The sequence below is a fragment of the Salmo salar genome, chromosome 15 (genome assembly GCF_965601325.2).
Source record: "Salmo salar chromosome 15, fSalSal1, whole genome shotgun sequence".
Classification (NCBI taxonomy): domain Eukaryota; kingdom Metazoa; phylum Chordata; class Actinopteri; order Salmoniformes; family Salmonidae; genus Salmo; species Salmo salar.
In genome coordinates this window covers 41,629,548-41,648,656 of record NC_138305.1, presented here as the reverse complement: position 1 = coordinate 41,648,656, position 19,109 = coordinate 41,629,548, and the positions used below count along the sequence as shown (strand labels likewise).

The 19,109-nt window shown below is 41.9% G+C and overlaps 1 protein-coding gene across 1 annotated transcript in view; it reads left to right on the top strand.

Moving 5' to 3' along the window:
• Positions 1–19,109, top strand: part of LOC106571368 (sodium/potassium-transporting ATPase subunit beta-1-interacting protein 2) — a 166,189-nt gene that overhangs the window by 64,754 nt on the left and 82,326 nt on the right. The window contains exon 2 of the mRNA XM_014144382.3: positions 13,882–14,019. Coding sequence (XP_013999857.2) covers positions 13,882–14,019 — 138 coding nt within the window. The remainder of the gene's footprint in view (positions 1–13,881; positions 14,020–19,109) is intronic.

The window sequence follows — 19,109 nt, the reverse complement described above, 5'->3', positions numbered from 1 at the left end:
AACAAGATCATATTGTAGAGCAATTTCATCAGGTAACATGAATACAAAGCTGGCGAGAGGTGGATAGAATAGGATGGGAGGCCAAGTGTCTGTGTAACCAATAGAGAGTCAGAGTCCAGAGTGTGGGAACAAACATAGTCTGTCCCACGGTTGGGTTAACAAGCAAGTTCATAGTCAACAAAGCATGTAAGAGTCATGAGGCAAATAGCATAAATGCCAGGCCATTTTCAGTCAGCTGTTCGTTACACAAATTCATTTAAAAAAATTATGATGATGACGTTTATTTTATTTTCATGAGGGTCTTCATTCATAACCGTCAGTTACACACTTATACAGTAATTGTTCCAGCCCTAGTAATGCAGTCATCAGAACAGAAGTCCCCCGAAAGCTTTTAATGAGTTTGAGGATACCATGTTCCCCAACAAGCTCTCTAGCCAGATAAATCAATAAAAAAACAGGCAATTAATACATCTAAAACCGAGATCACAGTTTAAGGTCATCCAATTACCGTAAAACCCCATTGATATCTTGTTATGAGGAATAGAACTTAAATGCTATTAAAACCAGACTACATTATTCAGTTTTGCCCTCCGGAGTTTGTCAGATTATTTTGCATTCCGAAGCTTAATTCATCATGAAGCATTTCATAGTAATTGCGGATGAATTGGCGAATTTGTCGGCCACTTGTTGCTTACAACAGACTGTGTCTGTGGTAGTTCATAATAGCCACTTGCTGCATAGTGTCAAGTCACATTTTCCAGCCATGTTGGCAACACAGAGGTCTATTGCTGGTTCAGAGCTCATAGTGCTGGTGGCCCTCAGGCAACACTGATACTTCACCAGGGCTCCTTGAAATGCAAACAAATAATTAAATTAATTATCCTCATTAGGCTAACACTTATCCATATCCTGATAAGTTTTATTCAAACTCTGTCCCCTTTTTCCTGAAGCTATCCTCACTCATGTCATTAATGCTCCCCCATTGGTTCTCAAGAAGCCTAGTGTTGCAAACGAGGGCTAGTCATCAGTTCTTGGGGGCTCCTCAATGGCTGATATTATTAATAACCCACTGAGCACAGGCGTCAGTTCAATGTCTAGTTTTGATTTACAGTACCAGTCAAAAGTTTGGACACACCTACTCATTCTAATTTATTTTTACTATTTTCTACATTGTAGAATAGTAGTGAAGACATCAGAACAATGAAATAACACATATGGAATCATGTAGTAACCAAAAAGTGTTAAACAAATCAAAATATATTTTATATTTCAGATTCTTCAAAGTAGCCACCCTTTGCCTTGATAACAACATTGCACACTCTTGGCATTCTCTCAACCAGCATCAAGAGGTAGTCACCTCATCAATAAGTGTATTGACGACGTTGTCCCCACAGTGACCGTACGTACATATCCCAACCAGAAGCCATGGATTACAGGCAACATCCACACTGATCTAAAGGCTAGAGCTTTTCAAGGAGCGGGACACTAATCCTGACGCTTTATAAGAAATCTCGCTATGACATCCGACGAAACATCAAGCAGTTAAAACATAAATACAGAACTAAAATCAAATCCTACTCCACCAGCTCTGACTCTCGTCAGATGTGGCAGGGCTTGCAAACTATCACGGATTACAAAGGGAAACCTCAGAGTGTCACGACTTCCACCGAAGTCGGTTCCTCTCCTTGTTCGGGAGGCGTTTGGCGGTCTGCGTCACCGGTCTTCTAGCCATCGTCGATCCACTTTTCATTTTCCATTTGTTTTGTCTTGTTTTGTTTTCCTACACACCTGGTTCTCATTTCCCTCATTAAGTGTTGTGTATTTAACCCTATGTTACCCCCATGTCTTTGTGTGCAATTGTTTGTTGTAAGTGCTTGTGCACATGTTTACTGGTGCACAACGGGTTTTGTACCCATGTTTGTTACTCTTTATGCCGTTGGTTTTGAAATTTAACTGCTATTACCTAGTTCTGCTCTGACTTTCCTGCCACCAGTTACACACCCCTTACACAGAGCCTCAAAAATCTGTACAGCCACACCATTGAGAGCATCTTGACTGGCTGCATCACCGCTTGGTACCTCAAGGCACTACAGAAGGTAAAATCAAGTCAAATCACATTTCATCACTGGGGCTGAGCTCCCTGCCATCCAGGACTATACCAGACGGTGTCAGAAGAAGACCCAAAAACTGTCAAAGACTCCAGCCACCCAAGTCATAGACTGTTCTCTCTGCTAACCACATTGCAAGCGGTACTAATGCAGCAAGTCTGGAACCAACAAGACCCTGAATAGCTTCTACCCCCAAGCCATACAACTGCTAAATAGTTTGTTATATAGTTAACCAATAGCTACTCGGACTATCTGCATTGACCCTTTTGCCACTAACTCTTTTGACTCATGACATACGCTGCTTGCTACTGTTTATTATCTATCCTGTTGCTTAGTCACTTTATCCCTACATATATGTACATATCTACCTCAATTACCTCGTACCCCTGCACATCAACTCTGTGCTGGTAACCCGTTTAAATAGCCAAGTTATCGTTACTCATTGTGTATTTATTCCACGTTTTATAATTTTTCTATCATTTTTTGCATTGATTGGGAAGGGCCTGTGAGTAAGCATTTCACTGTTAATCTACACCTGTTGTTTACGAAGCATGTGACAATTAAAGTTAGATTTGATCACATTACATTTTTTGGTTGAAATGATGTGGAAACAATGTTGATTCAACCAGCTTTTGCCCAGTGGGAAGGCTCTCAGGCAGGCACGGTTGGGAATAAAATACCCTTGCTGTGATTCTCTGGCCCTGCCAGGTGATTAGGGACTCAAAGATCATCGCTACTCCAATAATTTCTATTAGGGACTCAAAGATTAGGGACTCAGGTGATTAGGGACTCAGATGATTAGGGATTCTATTAGGGACTCAGGTGATTAGGGACTCAAAGATCATCGCTACTCCAATAATTGCACTTATTTCTAATTTGCCTGAACGAGAGTTCAGGCTCATTAAAGTTTTTTAGCAAGCATCTATGACAAATCAGGACAGGTCGTTTCATAGAGCAGCCATTACAAACATAGGCTGTAAAACAGTGATCACTAAGGTTATTACAGAAAACCCCAGACTGATACCTATCAGGATTATTTGTAAGAATAACATCAAGGAGAGTAGCCTTTTCTGGGTGTTTGGAGTCATATCTTGTGGGATTGGTAATAATCTGACAAAGATTTAGGGAGTCCCCTTGCTTTAAGACTTTATCAGGTGGTTTAAGCATGTCCCAGTTTAGGTCACCAAGCAGGACAAATTCAGACTTAGTGTAAGGGGCTAGGAGAGAGCTTAGGGCATTTAGGGTATAGGCCGGTGCTGATGGTGGCCGATAACACCCAAAATCATAAAGGGGAAAATATAGTACATTTATGACCAGAGAGCACAATAGAGCAACTGGCATGGGTTACAGAGGTCATGTAGATATTTTCAGCGGAGAAAAAAAACATCCAGTAGTTTTGTACATTTTGCACATTTTGTATGCAGTTTATGATACTCATTATGTTGGTTATTGTTTTTTATCATGGTTATGTCATATAACTGATGGACTGGTGGAGGAGCCGCACCCTAGAAGTTGTTGATGTGATCTCCATAGGGGTTGCAACAGAAATTGTACTGAGAAAAAAGAGAGCTCTCATTTGTAGGCAGAATTTGCCATAACTATGGATCTGTGTCATATTGTCCTTTGAATGAGTTAGCAGCCCACATATACACTTATCCCAGTTCTGAAAACAATATGGTTGTCATAGAATAAGTCGAATTCATCGTTGCAAATGTCATACATGAGAGAGACGGACCAAGGCGCAGCGGAAGTGTGGACACTCATGTTTCTTTAATTAACAAAACAAGTAAAGTATCCACTGGAAAAACAAAAACAAAACCATGAACAGTACTCACGAGATGACAGTGCAGCAGGCTAAACCAAAAAAGCAGTGCTCACAACAATTCCCCACAAATGACAAACACACCCTAATATATGGGACTCTCAATCAAAGGCAAATAGACAACACCTGCCTTCAACTGAGAGTCCCAACCCCAATTAACCAAAACATAGAAACAGACACACTAGACTAAACATAGAATACATGAAAACCAAACAGTGCCCCAAAACCCCGGAATGCTTAAATTAAATGCCCCTTCAACAAACACACCACCCCGAACCACATAAAACGAATACCCTCTGCCACGTCCTGACCAAACTACAATACCAATTAACCTTATACTGGCCAGGACGTGACAATGGTACAGTATTTCCTGTAGTACATTAGCTGTGTTTGTTTCCTTACTGACAGACAGCACATTCAGTTTGAGATAGCTGTCATGTGTCGCATAAATGCTTATTTCAATCAGCGCAGAAAGAAGTTAGTGTTCATGAAACGGACATTACAGACACAGAGTTGACAAGATGTTGATGGAGCTGATACATTTTGAATGACTGTTATTTGTATAATGTTGCAGAATTAATTTATAATTTGACTCCATTTTGTTTAACTGCTCATTGGTTCAATCACAAGAACACTTTATATCTGTAATTGTCACGGCCGCTGTTGTAAGAATCGGACCAAAATGCAGCATGGTTTGGGTTCATCATCTTTATTACGTGAACCGGCAAAAACCCCCAATAAAGAACAAAACGAACATGAAGCTATGCAGTGCTCAAGGCAACTATACACAAACAAGATCCCACAACCAACAGGTGGGAAAAAGCTGGCCAAATATGATCCCCAATCAGAGACAACGATAGACAGCTGCCTCTGATTGGGAACCATACCAAGCCAACCTAGAAATAAAGAAACTAGAATGCCCACCCTAGTCACACCCCGACCTAACCAAAATAGAGAATAAAGGATCTCCAAGGTCAGGGCGTGACAGTAATTACATATTCACTGAAGGTTCCAGTGTATTTCCAAAACCACTGGTTTATAGTCATAAAAATTCAATGAATCATTATCCATACAGGCTCAAGCAGTGTGTGAGACACTTTTGGTACTCAGTTGAACATGTAGGCTAGTTTAACATCGCTGTGGTTTGTCCATTCCCTCCTCCCCATCTCGAAGTGGCCTGTCATACACCCAAGGGCCTGCATTTGTCACTTTCAAAGCCCCTGTAGGTCTGAGTCTTTTATCATTGAAGACTCTACATGTAGCCTACATTCACAGAACCATCTTTAATAGGAACATACCTCACTATTGTACAATGACGGACTCATATACTGTTAGAATGTCCTCTGGGTTCATGGACCACATAGGCTATTGTGTGTCTTGCTCACCCGTTATAAATAGGACTATTGGTTTGGAGGAATAAGTATAAATATAATAATATTATACCTTTAAATATGTGTTTGTAGATTAGCATCTTTAATCATCACTACCTGGTAACCCCACCCTGCTGTGCTTTGATGAAGTCGTAATTATACATAGGCTAATTGAATGTTAAAGTCATTTTAAGGACACATTAATTAAATGGTTGCTCTTCACCACTTGACATCCAATTGACTGACAGGTAAAGAGAGGTAAAAATGATGTTCAAAGCCTTTTGTTGGGTATATGAAACTATAACTTTACACATACTGTACCACCATCATCACTTTCAATGTAGTCGCAAGGGTACAGTACATAAAACCACATCAAAATAAGAAATTAAATCAACATGAGCATATTGATTGATTCTCAGATTTGTTCCTCTCAGATGAAGTCTTGTTGATCCTCTAGTGGAACTGTGTTAGATTGGTAGATCTTGTCCTCAGGTGTAGCAGTGCAGAAAGTGACTACTTCTATGGCAGAACAAAGGTAGCTGCATTATTATGTGCATATCTCAGGCGTTGAAGGCTTGTCATTGTATTTACCAGAGAGGGAAGGTGTTCCCCAAGGAGCTCTACTGGATACACCATAATTGTCAGAATGCTTTCATCTCACCAAATACAGTGCCTTCGGGAAGTATTAAGACCCCTTGACTTTTTCCACATTTTGTTACGTTATTCTTAGCCTTATTCTCAAAATTGATTAAATTAAACATTGTCCTCACCAATCTACACACAATACCCGAAAACAGTTTTTTTAGAAAAACAGAAATACCTTGTTTACATAAGTATTCAGACCCTTTGCTATGAGACTCGATATTGAACTGAGGTGCATCCTGTTTCCATTGATCATCCTTGAGATGTTTCTACAACTTGATTGGAGTCCACCTGTGGTAAATTCAGTTGATTGGACATGATTTGGAAAGGCACACACCTGTCTATATAAGGTCCTACAGTTGACAGTGCATGTCAGAGCAAAAATCAAGCCATGAGGTCAAAGGAATTGTTCATAGAGCTACGAGACAGGATTGTGTCGAGGCACAGATCTGGGGAAGGGTACCAAATAATTTCTGCAGCATTGAAGGTCCCCAAGAACACAGTGGCCTCCATCATTCTTAAATGGAAGAAGTTTGGAACCACCAAGATTCTTCCTAGAGCTGGCCTTCTGGCCAAACTGAGCAATCGGGGGAAAAGGGCTTTTGTCATGGAGGTGACCAAGAACCTGATGGTCACTCTGACAGAGCTCTAGAGTTCCTCTGTGGAGATGGGAGAACCTTCCAGAAGGATATCCATCTCTGCAGCACTCCACCAACCAGGCCTTTATGGTAGAGTGGCCAGACGGAAGCCTCTCCTCAGTAAAAGGCACATGACAGCCTGCTATGAGTTTGCCAAAAGGCACCTAAAGGCTTTCAGACCATGAGAAACAACATTCTCTGGTCTGATGAAACCAAGATGGAACTCTGACAGAGCTTGACAGGATCTGCAGAGAAGAAAAGAAGGAACTCCCCAAATACAGGTGTGCCAAGCTTGTAGCGTCATACCCAAGACTTGATGCTGTAATCACTGCCAAAGGTGCTTCAACAAAGTACTGAGTAAAGGGTCTGAATACTTAAGTAAATGTAATATTTCAGTATATATATTTTTTTTACTCGAAAAAACTGTTTTTGCTTTGTCATTATGGGGTATTGTGTGTAGATTGATGAAAATAAAAAAAAATGTATGAAAAAAAATGTAAATAAAATGTAATGTAACAAAATATGGAAAAAGTGAAGGTGTCTGAATACATTCCGAAGGCACTCTAGATCCCTCTACCATCTCTGGGTGTATCATATTTAGTGATTCCACTTCCACAAAAGCTACTTCATTTATCTCTTCCCTCCCTCTGTGGTAACGGACCATTCGATAATTACTGGGGGGGGTCCAACTCGAGCTGTCCTAAAAAATGTTTTGCCCCCTTCACCAATGTTAGAAAAATGTATATGACCCTTGTTGCACTCCCCTCTCCCTTCATTTAATTAACTCACAATAATGATTGCGACCAGAGTATATCCCTTTTCACAATAACTCCAATGCGTTTTTCCCCCCAACTTTGCCAAAATATTTGCATAACGTCACATACGCTGCTGCTGCAGTCATTCTCTTGCTTTTGAGAAGGCAGTGGCAATGGCAATATTACTACTGAACATATCACAAGATTATTCAATCATGACAGGAGTGTTTGCTTCAGTTGCATCTCAGCCTAAGAGAAGAAATGCAAAACTGGAACCTGTTGTCATTCCAGCACATACACAACATGGCCATAGGTATGTGGATACCTGGATCCCCTTACAAAATCATGGGCGTTAATATGGAGTTGGTCCCCCCTTTGCTGCTATAACAGCCTCCACTCTTCTGGGAAGGCTTTCCACTAGATGTTGGAACGTTGCTGCGGGGCTTCCATTCAGCCACAAGAGCATTAGTTAGGTCGGGCACTGATGTTGGGCGATTAGGCCTGGCTCACAGTCGACGTTCCAATTCATTCATAAGGTGTTCGATTGGGTTGAGGTCAGGGCTCTATTCAGGCCAGTCAAGTTCTTCCACACCGATCTCGACAAACCATTTCTGTATTGACCTCGGTTTGTGCACGGGGGCACTGTCATGCTGAAACAGCAAAGGGCCTTTTACAAAATGTTGCCACAAAGTTGGAAGCACAGAATTGTCTAGAATGTCATTATATGCTGTAGCTTTAAGATTTCCCTTTACTGGAACTAAGGAGCCTAGCTCAAACCATGACAAATATCCCCAGACCATTCTTCCTCCTCCACGCCAGGTGGCGTTCTCCTGGCATCCGCCAAACCCAGATTTGTTTGTTGGACTACCAGATAGTGAAATGTGATTCATCACTCCAGAGAATGGGTATCCCCTGCTCCAGAGTCCAATGGCGGCAAGCTTTACACCACTCCAGTCGACGCTTGGTATTGCGCATGGTGATCTAAGGCTTGTGTTTCGCTGCTCGGCCATGGAAACCCCTTTCATGAAGCTCCAGACGAACAGTTATTGTACTGAAGTTGCTCCCAGAGGCAGTTTGGAACTCGATAGTGAGTGTTGCAACCAAGAACAGACGATTTTTACGCTTCAGTACTTGGCAGTCCCATTCGGTGAACTTGTGTGGCCTACCACTTCGCGGCTGGCCGTTGTTGCTCCGAGATGTTTCCACTTCACAATAACAGCACTTACAGTTGACAGGGGCAGCTCTAGCAGGGCAGAAATTTGACAAACTGACTTGTTGGAAAGGTGGCATCCTATGACGGTGCCACGTTGAAAGTCACTGAGCTCTTCTATAAGGCCATTTTACTGCCAATGTTTACCTATGGAGATTGCATGGCTGTGTGCTCGATTTTATACACCTGTCAGCAACGTGTGTAGCTAAAATAGCTGATTCCACTAATTTGAAGCGGTGTCCACATACTTTTGTATATATGTATATGCTGATCATCATGGCACTTGCCTTCATTTTGGTTATGCTTATGTCAGTTATATCATTCCTCAGTCCAGATAGGCTACTTTCAGAGACTGTCTGAATGGACAATCAAAGCTACCAGCGCATCTCAGACACAAGAGCAAATTACATTTCTCCTTTCCTAAAAACGTTTTAAAAACCTAGGCCTACCTTCTAATCCTGGCTGTAGGATATCAGAAAGTAGGCAACATTAGGATTATGCCTAAACAATGTAGCCTATCAAATGAATTGACTAGGAAAGACAAGGAAACGAAAGGGAGAGAGACATCTATGTAGCCTAATTCTTTGTAAGCAGTTATTGATATGGTCAAACTCCGGACAATATTTTTTTTGTCTGTCTCTTGCATAGCACACAGGTGGTCACCTACATTTACTGTAGTAGCCTAGCCTAGGCTGGTGGTGATAAATTGATACATTGCAGCATTGATGCATTATAAACAAAGCCTACGGGACAGACAGAGAGAAATTCATTAATTCATTCAAACAACGAACCTGTCCGTGGCAGTACGCACGCGGCCTGTCAGTGGCAGAACACTTGTCCCAGAGGGCATTGGTCGAACCAGGGGTTTGATAGGGAAGCGCATGCAAGCAGGACGGAATGAACAATATAGGAACATCTGAAAAACAGCGAATGTAAACTGTGCCCAATAAAAAAACACACAACCCTCCCCAAAGCAAAAAAAGGTTACACCCCCTCCCATATCTTGGACCCCCCCAGCCTCCACCCATACATTTTTCATGACTTACGATTTTACAATTCTTCCGTCATCTCAAACATGCACATGATGTTGATGAATATTTAATGAAACTTGTGCATATATTATTTGTTGTTTTCTCTCTCTTTTTAAACATCTATACAGCAAAGTGGGGGAGAAAATGATTCAAAATGTCAGCATTTATAAAGTGTGTTGCTGTTGTTTAATATTTTATCTGGTTAAACAAAAAAGTTTATTTGACTCGTTTATATTGGCAAAAAGGTTGTGCTTTATTATTTATCAGATTATATATATCGTTAGGATCATCTCATGAATATCATGTGAAAGTGATGTCTCTGAGAAATCTAGTACATATTCATTTTGGATCATACATTTTGCATAAATGTTTTCTTTCCATCCAAGAGTGTTTTGAGAGACAGTCTTACCCTCTGCAGATGTGAGAGATTTGTTTCAAACCTTTTTAAATGATCTAGCCTGAATATATTTTAAATATATTTGTTTTTCACATTCACAGTGAATAAATTATCAAACCTCACCAAGCATGGGATTGGTTTAATATACAGAAGGAAATCATTTATACAGTAGCAAACTGCCTGCAGGGACAGAAATGGACATACACAGAAATGAACATGTATGCTACAGTACAATTTTCCATGTCACACTAAGATTATTATTAGAGCCTCTGATTCCTACTTTCCTCATAAGCTAAACAACATCCCTTATTATCTGCATAACAAAATACCCAGTGTGCCATCCAGTCGATAATCGTTGATGTGCTATTTGTTTAACAAATCAATTTCTACCTTGGTGTGTTTCTCTCCCCCAGGTTCTGTAGTCTAGCTTAACTGAATGTTTGGAGTACCATCTAAACACCTGAGCGTTTGCAGGTGGATTTGTAGTACTAGTGATGGAAAATGGTGAAGGCCTTATCTGTGATTTTGCATGAAAGGGAACCCACTAGTCCAGGCTGCACATTACCTCCTGTTACCTCTCCACACTCTGGGGCTAATGTGCTCTGGTCAGAGCCCCTGTGTGTCGTACAGCCTCCCGAGCATTGTCTGAATGCAGCATGAAGCTGCCTGCCTCTCTATTCATGCTGACACCACTGATTGATTGGCTTTTGTCTCAGTGATTAGAGGCAGCTCATGTCTCCTCCACACTTGGAGAAAAAAGAAAACCCCTAAGCTTTGGCGAAGCTCGGAGGATAAACTTCCATTTCAATCAGCAGTTGTAGAGCTGAAGTGTGCACTTCTTTTCCTGTAATCAGCCAGGATTCCTTATGTTATACCTCAGTAATGAGGTTCTTTCCAACTCTTTTCAGGAGGGTAAAATGAAGGTGTTATGCAAAACAGCATGACCAAACAGATTGATCAACTAAATTCACTCTTGTGTATGAAAACAGAACACCATGACAATATATAATGACAGATTTGTGGATTTTTGATGGTTTACTAATTCCATATTTTTTTTTCAAAGTTGGTGTAGGGCCTACCGATTGCCCTTGCAGATGTTTTTTGTCAGATAAAGGGTTATAGCCTACTGAAACTTTCCTTCTCTTAGGATCTGGCATGTTATTTGGATCCCTCTCTGTTTCATTTAGTCAATGTTATTTCCCTGGAGAATAGGGCCACTCTTCTGACCCACTCAATAATGGGTTCCCCCCAAATGTATGTTTATAATTACTAATGTATGGATAATTACTCTGTGCACAGCTGCTTGGGAGAGCTGTTTATATTTGTGTTGATGAAAGTAGGCTCAGGGGCCACATTAATGACTAGGGAGGCCCTCTGATTCCAACAATAGCCCAAGGTTTGTCTCTCTGTGTCAGGCAGTGAGGAAAGCCCTGAAGCCTCTTTCTTCTCTCAACGTTGGACAGGGCCTGTGATACCGAGGCAGATGAGTCTCTGGGTGTCTGGGAGTTCATCCAATAACACCAGGTACTCCCAATTGTACTCTCAGGCAGGTTTGACATTGAGATATAATCAGGTAACTAATGCTAGGGGTTACAATTCACCAATGGCTGTTATTTGGTTTGAGCCTTATACATGTAAATGCCGTGTGGAAGCGTTGCATGTTTAATTGCAGCAATATAGCATGTGTCCTTGTTGTTTACCATTTCTAATCCAGGCGGCAGGCTGTGTTTGTGCTGCCATATGGGCTCCCATCAGGACTCTCTGGGTTCCCCGCTTTAGTAGCTAATATGGCGAGGTGCATGCAGCTTTTCATGAATGCTTCTCCTTCTCCAATACCATGGAAATGCTGAGTGCTGCTAATTACCATCATACATTTTCTTTGTGCCTTTTGCAGTTCAGCAGAAACAAGTTAACAATGCCTCTGAGAGGAGGACCTGACAGTTGTCATATTAGACAGAAAGGTGCTTTTTATAAGAGGTCTTTGCAGGGTGGTAGGGGGCGTGGAGGAGCTAGCGTTGATCCCTGACACTGACTCCCTTTTGCTCTGACTGTATTCAGTATTTTAAGGAAAGAAACAGATGGAAAAACACCAGTTTTCCTTTCATTCCACTGATACATGAAATGACAGAGGGTCACCATGGAGACTGGCCCAGATAAACAGACAAGATAGGTGTCAGGAACAGCTTAGCATAGATACCAAACAATTTACATACCCGTAGCGGAATAGCCTACATCACCTTAGGAAAAAAGACAGTCTAATGTACTAGATCATAATGAAAGCCACTAACTAGAAGCTAATTCACTTTCAATTAGGTTATATTTCCAAAACAAAACATTTCAAATTTCTCAGTTCCTGCTGGATGAATAACAGTTGTGCCAGCACTTTTACAATGAAGATCCTGTAAATGGAGAGAAATCTCATCCCCTGAGCAATAGCTCTCATAAACCAAGCATTAAAAGAGGGTCATTATATGTCATACAATGAAACAAGGTAAGCTAAGCTCTGAATAGTTGCCAATGAAATTGAAAAATGCCAAGCTCAGCCTCTGTATTTCAGAGTAAAGTTCTTTAAAAATACTATCATTAATCTGGGAAAAACTGAGTCAGTGAGCAGTGAGTCATTGTGTCTGGAATGACAGTAGGACCCTGTTACATGGACCTAACTGTGCATTCTGATTCATGATCTATGAGTCATACAGTATCAGATGTATAGCAGCTAGCTAGGCTGCCAGAGACATACAGACAGACAGCATGGGACAGAATGAGCAGGGAGATCTGTGGATCGACAGGTAGCATAGCTTATTCTTAATCAGAAGCCCAGTGTGAGGGATCTTCAGCTGGTCAGCTCTGGACTGGACTGAGCCATGGACAGACTGGATTTAATAGAGAGAAACTTGATGTTTTGACGAGATGAAATTACATTCATAAAATGTTGCTTAGCGACATGGAAAGGCATGGAACGCTCAAAGGAGAAGTTCATTTAGTTGTGGCATCTGTTGTGATCGTCAAAGCTCATCAACAGTCAATAGAAGGAACACTAGTGAAGAATTCCAATCACAAACATATATACTTCGAGTTCTCGAATTCAGGCGGCAGTTTGTTAAACTGAGATCTCACAAATATTTCAAGGCCATTTCCTATTCGTTCACATGGAATTTACAGGGAGGGAAATCCAATTATCCTGCCAGGCATTTTTTTCACTCCTCCAACTGTAATAAATGGAGTGCTCCGACATACCTTTATTAGTCAGGACAGTGCCTTTACAGTAAGGAGATTGTTAGTTGCAGATATGAAGTTGAGTTTAAAGCCTCCTGTAGTTGCAGTGCAAGTGGGGATTTGGGAACCATTAGCGTCGGAGCTAGGAAGTGATATCTGGCTCCGACACCGTTGGGACACACTGTGATCCCTCTCCTTACCGCAGCCGTTTGAAGTGCCATGGCTGGTAGTCATATCAACAACTGGTGTCATGTCCAATCAGACACTGAGATCCAAATGGTCGGGGCAAAGGGGTCTAGTCTTGCCAGCTTCAATTTCCCACAGAGGCCAAGATCGAGGGGAATGGGGACGTGACCCTGAGTATTTCTACACTTCCCGGGCAATTAGAGGCAGTTGTGTGATTGGGAAGATGAGAGAGAGGAGGCTGAAGTCTCGGCCCCTTGGTGTGGTGGTCAAGCAGAATGCCCTGTCCTTCCTCCCTTTCAGTATAAACTTGGAGTTACATCACTCTAACACATCTCTCAGGGTTCTGGTACCCTCCAGCAGTTCAGCAATATGGCCCCCAACTGTACACAGGCATCTTGTAGTAAACCTCATGAAAAAGCCAGCCATGTAGTCAGTGTATAAGCACAAGATGACAGTGTTTTTGTCTGATACTAAAGTTAATTTATTTTTCTTGATTTTCCTTACAGATCAGCATATTGGAACGACAAATATTTGACTTCCTTGGGTACCAATGGGCTCCTATCCTCACAAACTTTGTGCACATCATCATAGTCATCTTGGGGCTCTTTGGGACTGTACAGTTCAGACCAAGATACGTAACTGGGGTGAGTTATATCTTCTTTCATTTCCTATACATGAATATCTTTGGAAAGTGGAAAGTGCTTTTATGTAAAGTGGTGTTATGAAGCAAATATATATCTCACCTATCACACATTTGATTTCAGTTGTGTATAATGCTGTTTTTCAAAGGCTTTCCTTAAACTGGGAGAACAGACTGGCAAAAGATACTATCACATGTTAATATTTAATGACTTGAATTGATATTTAAAGTGTCTATACTGAAAAATAATATACACTGAGTGGGGAACCAGTACGGAGAAAAAAATGTATGAAATGTATGCTCTTATCCAGTCGCTCTGGATAAGAGCGTCTGCTAAATGACTAAAAGGTAGAATGTAAAATGTAAATGTACAACACACCTGCTCTTTCTGTGACATAGACTGACCAGGCGAATGCAGGTGAAAGCTATGGTGCCTTATTGATGTCACTTGTTAAATCCACTTCAATCAGTGAAGATGAAAGGGAGGAGACAGTTTAGGGAAGGATTTTTAACCTCTACTGCGTGTACCCCCAGGGGTACGCGCAATGCCGTCGGGGGTATGCCAAATAAAAATGTGATTCACATTTTTTTAAAACAACAAAATGTGAAATACAGGTAGCTTAGTCAAATAATTAACATCTAATCACATTAACCGTTACTCTCTCGTGGGAATTCCACTAACGGTCCGTATGTAGCCAAACGTAGCTGCTGCTCATGTTGGTATCTGTACTGATGGCACAAAAGCCATGACAGGGAAACATAGTGGAGTGGTAGCGTGCGTGCAAGCAGTTGCTCCTGACGCCACTTGGGTACACTGCAGCATGCACCGAGAGGCTCTTGGTGCCAAGGGAATGCCTGATAGCTTGAAAGACATTTTGGACACTACAGTGAAAATGGTTAACTTTGTTAAAGCAAGGCCCCTAAACTCTCATGTATGTTCTGCACTATGCAGTGATATGGGCAGCGACCATGTAACAATTTTACAACATACAGAAGTGTGCTGCTTATCAAGGGGCAAAGTATTGACACGTTTTTTTTTATTGAGAGACGAGCTTAAAGTTTTCTTTACTGACCATCATTTTCACTTGTCTGACTGCTTGCATGATGACGAGTTTCTCACACGACTGGCCTATCTGGGTGATGTTTTTTCTCGCCTGAATCATCTGAATCTAGGATTACAGAGACTCTCCACAACTATATTCAATGTGCGGGACAAAATTGAGGCTATGATTAAGACGTTGGAGCTCTTCTCTGTCTGCATTAACAAGGACAACACACAGGTCTTTCCATCATTGTATGATTTTTTGTGGGCAAATGAACTCAAGCTTAAGGACAATGTCAAATGTGATATAGCGAAGCACCTGAGTACGTTGGGTGCGCAATTACGCAGGTCATTTCCTGAAACGGATGGCACAAACAACTGGATTCGTTATCCCTTTCATGCCCTGCCTCCAGTCCACTTACCGATATCTGAACAAGAGAGCCTCACCGAAATTGCAACAAGCGGTTCTGTGTAAATTGAATTTAATCTTAAACCACTGCCAGATTTCTGGATTGGGCTGCGTTCAGAGTATCCTGCCTTGGCAAATCGCGCTGTTAAGACACTGATGCCCTTGGCAACCACGTACCTATGTGAGAGTGGATACTCGGCCCTCACTAGCATGAAAACTAAACACAGCCACAGACTGTGTGTGGAAAATGATTTAAGACTGAGACTCTCTCCAATACAATCCAACATTGCAGAGTTATGTGCATCCTTTCAAGCATACCCTTCTCAATAACCTGTGGTGAGTTATTCACAATTTTTGATGAACAAATAAGGTTTTATATGTAAGATCGTTAAATAAAGAGCAAAATTATTGATTATTATTATATTATTATTTGTGCCCTGGTCCTATAAGAGCTCTTTGTCATTTCACACGAGCCGGGTTGTGACAAAAACTCACACTCATTCTTATGTTTAATAAATGTATCGTATAGTGTGTGTGTGTGTGTGGCAGGCTTACAATGATGGCAAAAAACAACATTTGAAAGTGTGCTGATCCTGGTGCTATAGAGGGGGTACACAGCTGGAGGTTGAATGTTTGAAGGGGTACGGGACTATAAAAAGTTTGGGAACCACTGCTCTATGGGATCGGTGTCTCTATACCGGGACGGTTGAGCTAACATGTGCCAATGTGATTAGCATGACGTTGTAAATAACAAGAACATTCCCAGGACATAGACATGTCTTATATGGGCAGAAAGCTTAAATTCTTGTTATTCTAACTGCACTGCAATTTACTGTAGCTATTACAGCTATTCACAGATCTTCATTGTAAAGGGTTTAAACACCGTTTCCCATGCTTGTTCAATGAGCTATAAACAATTCATGAACATGCACCTGTGGAACGGTCATTAAGACACTAACAGCTTACAGACGGTAGGAAATTAAGGTCACAGTTATGAAAACTTAGAACACTAAAGAGACCTTTCTACTGACTCTGAAAAACACCAAAAGGAAGATGCCCAGTGTCTCTGTTCATCTGCGTGAACGTGCCTTAGGCATGCTGCAAGGAGGCATGAGGACTGCAGATGTGGCCAGGGCAATAAATTGCAATGTCCGTATTGTGAGATGCCTAAGACAGCGCTACAGGGAGACAGGATGGACAGCTGATCATCCTCGTAGTGGCAGACTACGTGTAACAACACCTGCACAGGATCGGTACATCTGAACATCACACCTGCGGGACAGGTACAGGATGGTAACAACAACTGCCCAAGTTACACCAGGAACGCATGATCCCTCCATCAGTGCTAAGACTGTCCGCAATAGGCTGAGAGAGGGTGGACTGAGGGCTTGTAGGCCTGTTGTAAGGCAGGTCCTCACCACACATCACCGGCAACAACGTCGCCTATGGGCACAAACCCACCGTCGCTGGACCAGACAGGACTGGCAAAAAGTGCTCTTCACTGACGAGTCGCGGTTTTGTCTCACCAGGGGTGATGGTCGGATTTGTGTTTATTGTCGAAGGAATGAATGTTACATCGAGGCCTGTACTTTGGAGCGGGATCAATTTGGAGGTGGAGGGTCCGTCATGGTCTGGGGCGGTGTGTCACAGCATCATCGGACTGAGCTTGTTGTCATTTCAGGCAATCTCAATGCTGTGCGTTACAGGGAAGTCATCCTCCTACCTCATGTGGTACCCTTCCTGCAGGCTCATTCTGACATGACCCTCCAGCATGACAGTGCCACCAGCCATACTGCTCATTCTGTGCGTGATTTCCTGCAAGACAGGAATGTCAGTGTTCTTCCATGGCCAGCAAAGAGCCCGGCTCTCAATCCCATTGAGCATGTCTGGGACCTGTTGGACCGGACGGTCAGGGCTAGGGCCATTCCCCCCAGAAATGTCCGGGAACTTGCAGGTGCCTTGGTGGAAGAGTGGGGTAACATCTCACAGCAAGAACTGGAAAATCTGGTGCAGTCCATGAGGAGGAACTGCACTGCAGGACTTAATGCAGCTGGTGGCCACACCAGATACTGACTGTTACTTTTGATTTTGACCACCCCTTTGTTCAGGGACACATTATTCCATTTCTGTTAGTCACATGTCTGTGGAACTTGTTCAGTTTATGTCTCAGTTGTTGAATCTTGTTATGTTCATACAAATGTTCATACAGATATGTACACAAATATTTACACACAGTTTATTGAAAATAAACACAGTTGACAGTGAGAGGACATTTCTTTTTTTGCTGAGTTTGTGTGCAATGTCTTCCCTTGCTGAGTTTGTGTGCAATGTCTTCCCTGTGGCTCAGTTGGTAGAGCATGGTGTTTGCAACGCCAGCATGGTGTGTGCAACGCCAGGGTTGTGGGTTGAATTCCCATGGGGGCCCAGTACAACAACAACAAAAAATGTATGAAATGAAATGTATGTATTCACTACTGTAAGTTGCTCTGGGTAAGAGTGTCTGCTAAATGACTAAAATGTAAAATGCCATTCAGAGGGTGAATGGGCAAGACAAAATATTTAAGGGGTGTCTTCTTAATGTTTTGTACACTCAGTGTATGGTTCTCTAACTGATATGATGCCAAGGCTAAATCTATGTCCTACACAGAATGGGGATAAAGTGAGTAGGAATAAATCTTAATTCAAGATTCTCCTACCAGAAATAAATCCCTTGTTATGAGTGACAGCCTTTCACTAAAACCACATATGCAGATTTAAAACCCAGGCATTTTGACTTGTCTGAGAGCTCAGGAGAGATATCGATGTTATGATGGACTTGGTCATCAAATCAGCCGTCAGAGAGAGCCCCTGTCATGCTGCAGAGATAAAGCTGATCACCTTTACACCCCTCCTCACCCCCTCCTATGCCTGTGAAGATAAATGGCTTACTGTCCAGCATTACTCTTGCTTATATCCGTTTTGGTAATGCTGTCAGAGCAGATACATTTTTATTCTCGTTTAAAATTGCGCTTGCCAGTAGCTGGAGAGGGGCCAAATGAGGTTCCACTAGACACACCCATCTTCTGGATCTAATGTCCTGACAACGTGTCAGATTTAGAGATGGTAAAAACCTACTCCGTGGCGGCTCTCCCCCTCTCTCAATGGTCTGGTGAATTCAGCCAGAAACATATATTTTAGAGAGGTGAAGGGGAAAAGTGTACCCTAACACATTCATAACATATCGATGACATTGCTAAAGTAGACAAGTACACTGAGCAAAAATATAAACGCAACATGCAATAATGTCTAAGATTTTACTGAGTTACAGTTCATTTAAGGAAATCAGTGAATTGAAATGAATTCATTAGTCTATGGATTTCACGACTGGGAATACAGATATGCATCTGTTGGTCACATATACCCTAGATAGGGGCGTTGTAACGTCCGTCGTTAAAGGTAGACCAAGGCGCAGCGTGAGTTGGGTTCATCATACTTTATTTTAAATGTGAACCAGCAAAAACAATAAACAATACAACGAACGAAAAGCTATGCGTGCAAACACATGCAACACAAAGACAAGATCCCACAACTGACTGTGGGAAAAAGGGCTGCCTAAGTATGATTCCCAATCAGAGACAACGAATGACAGCTGCCTCTGATTGGA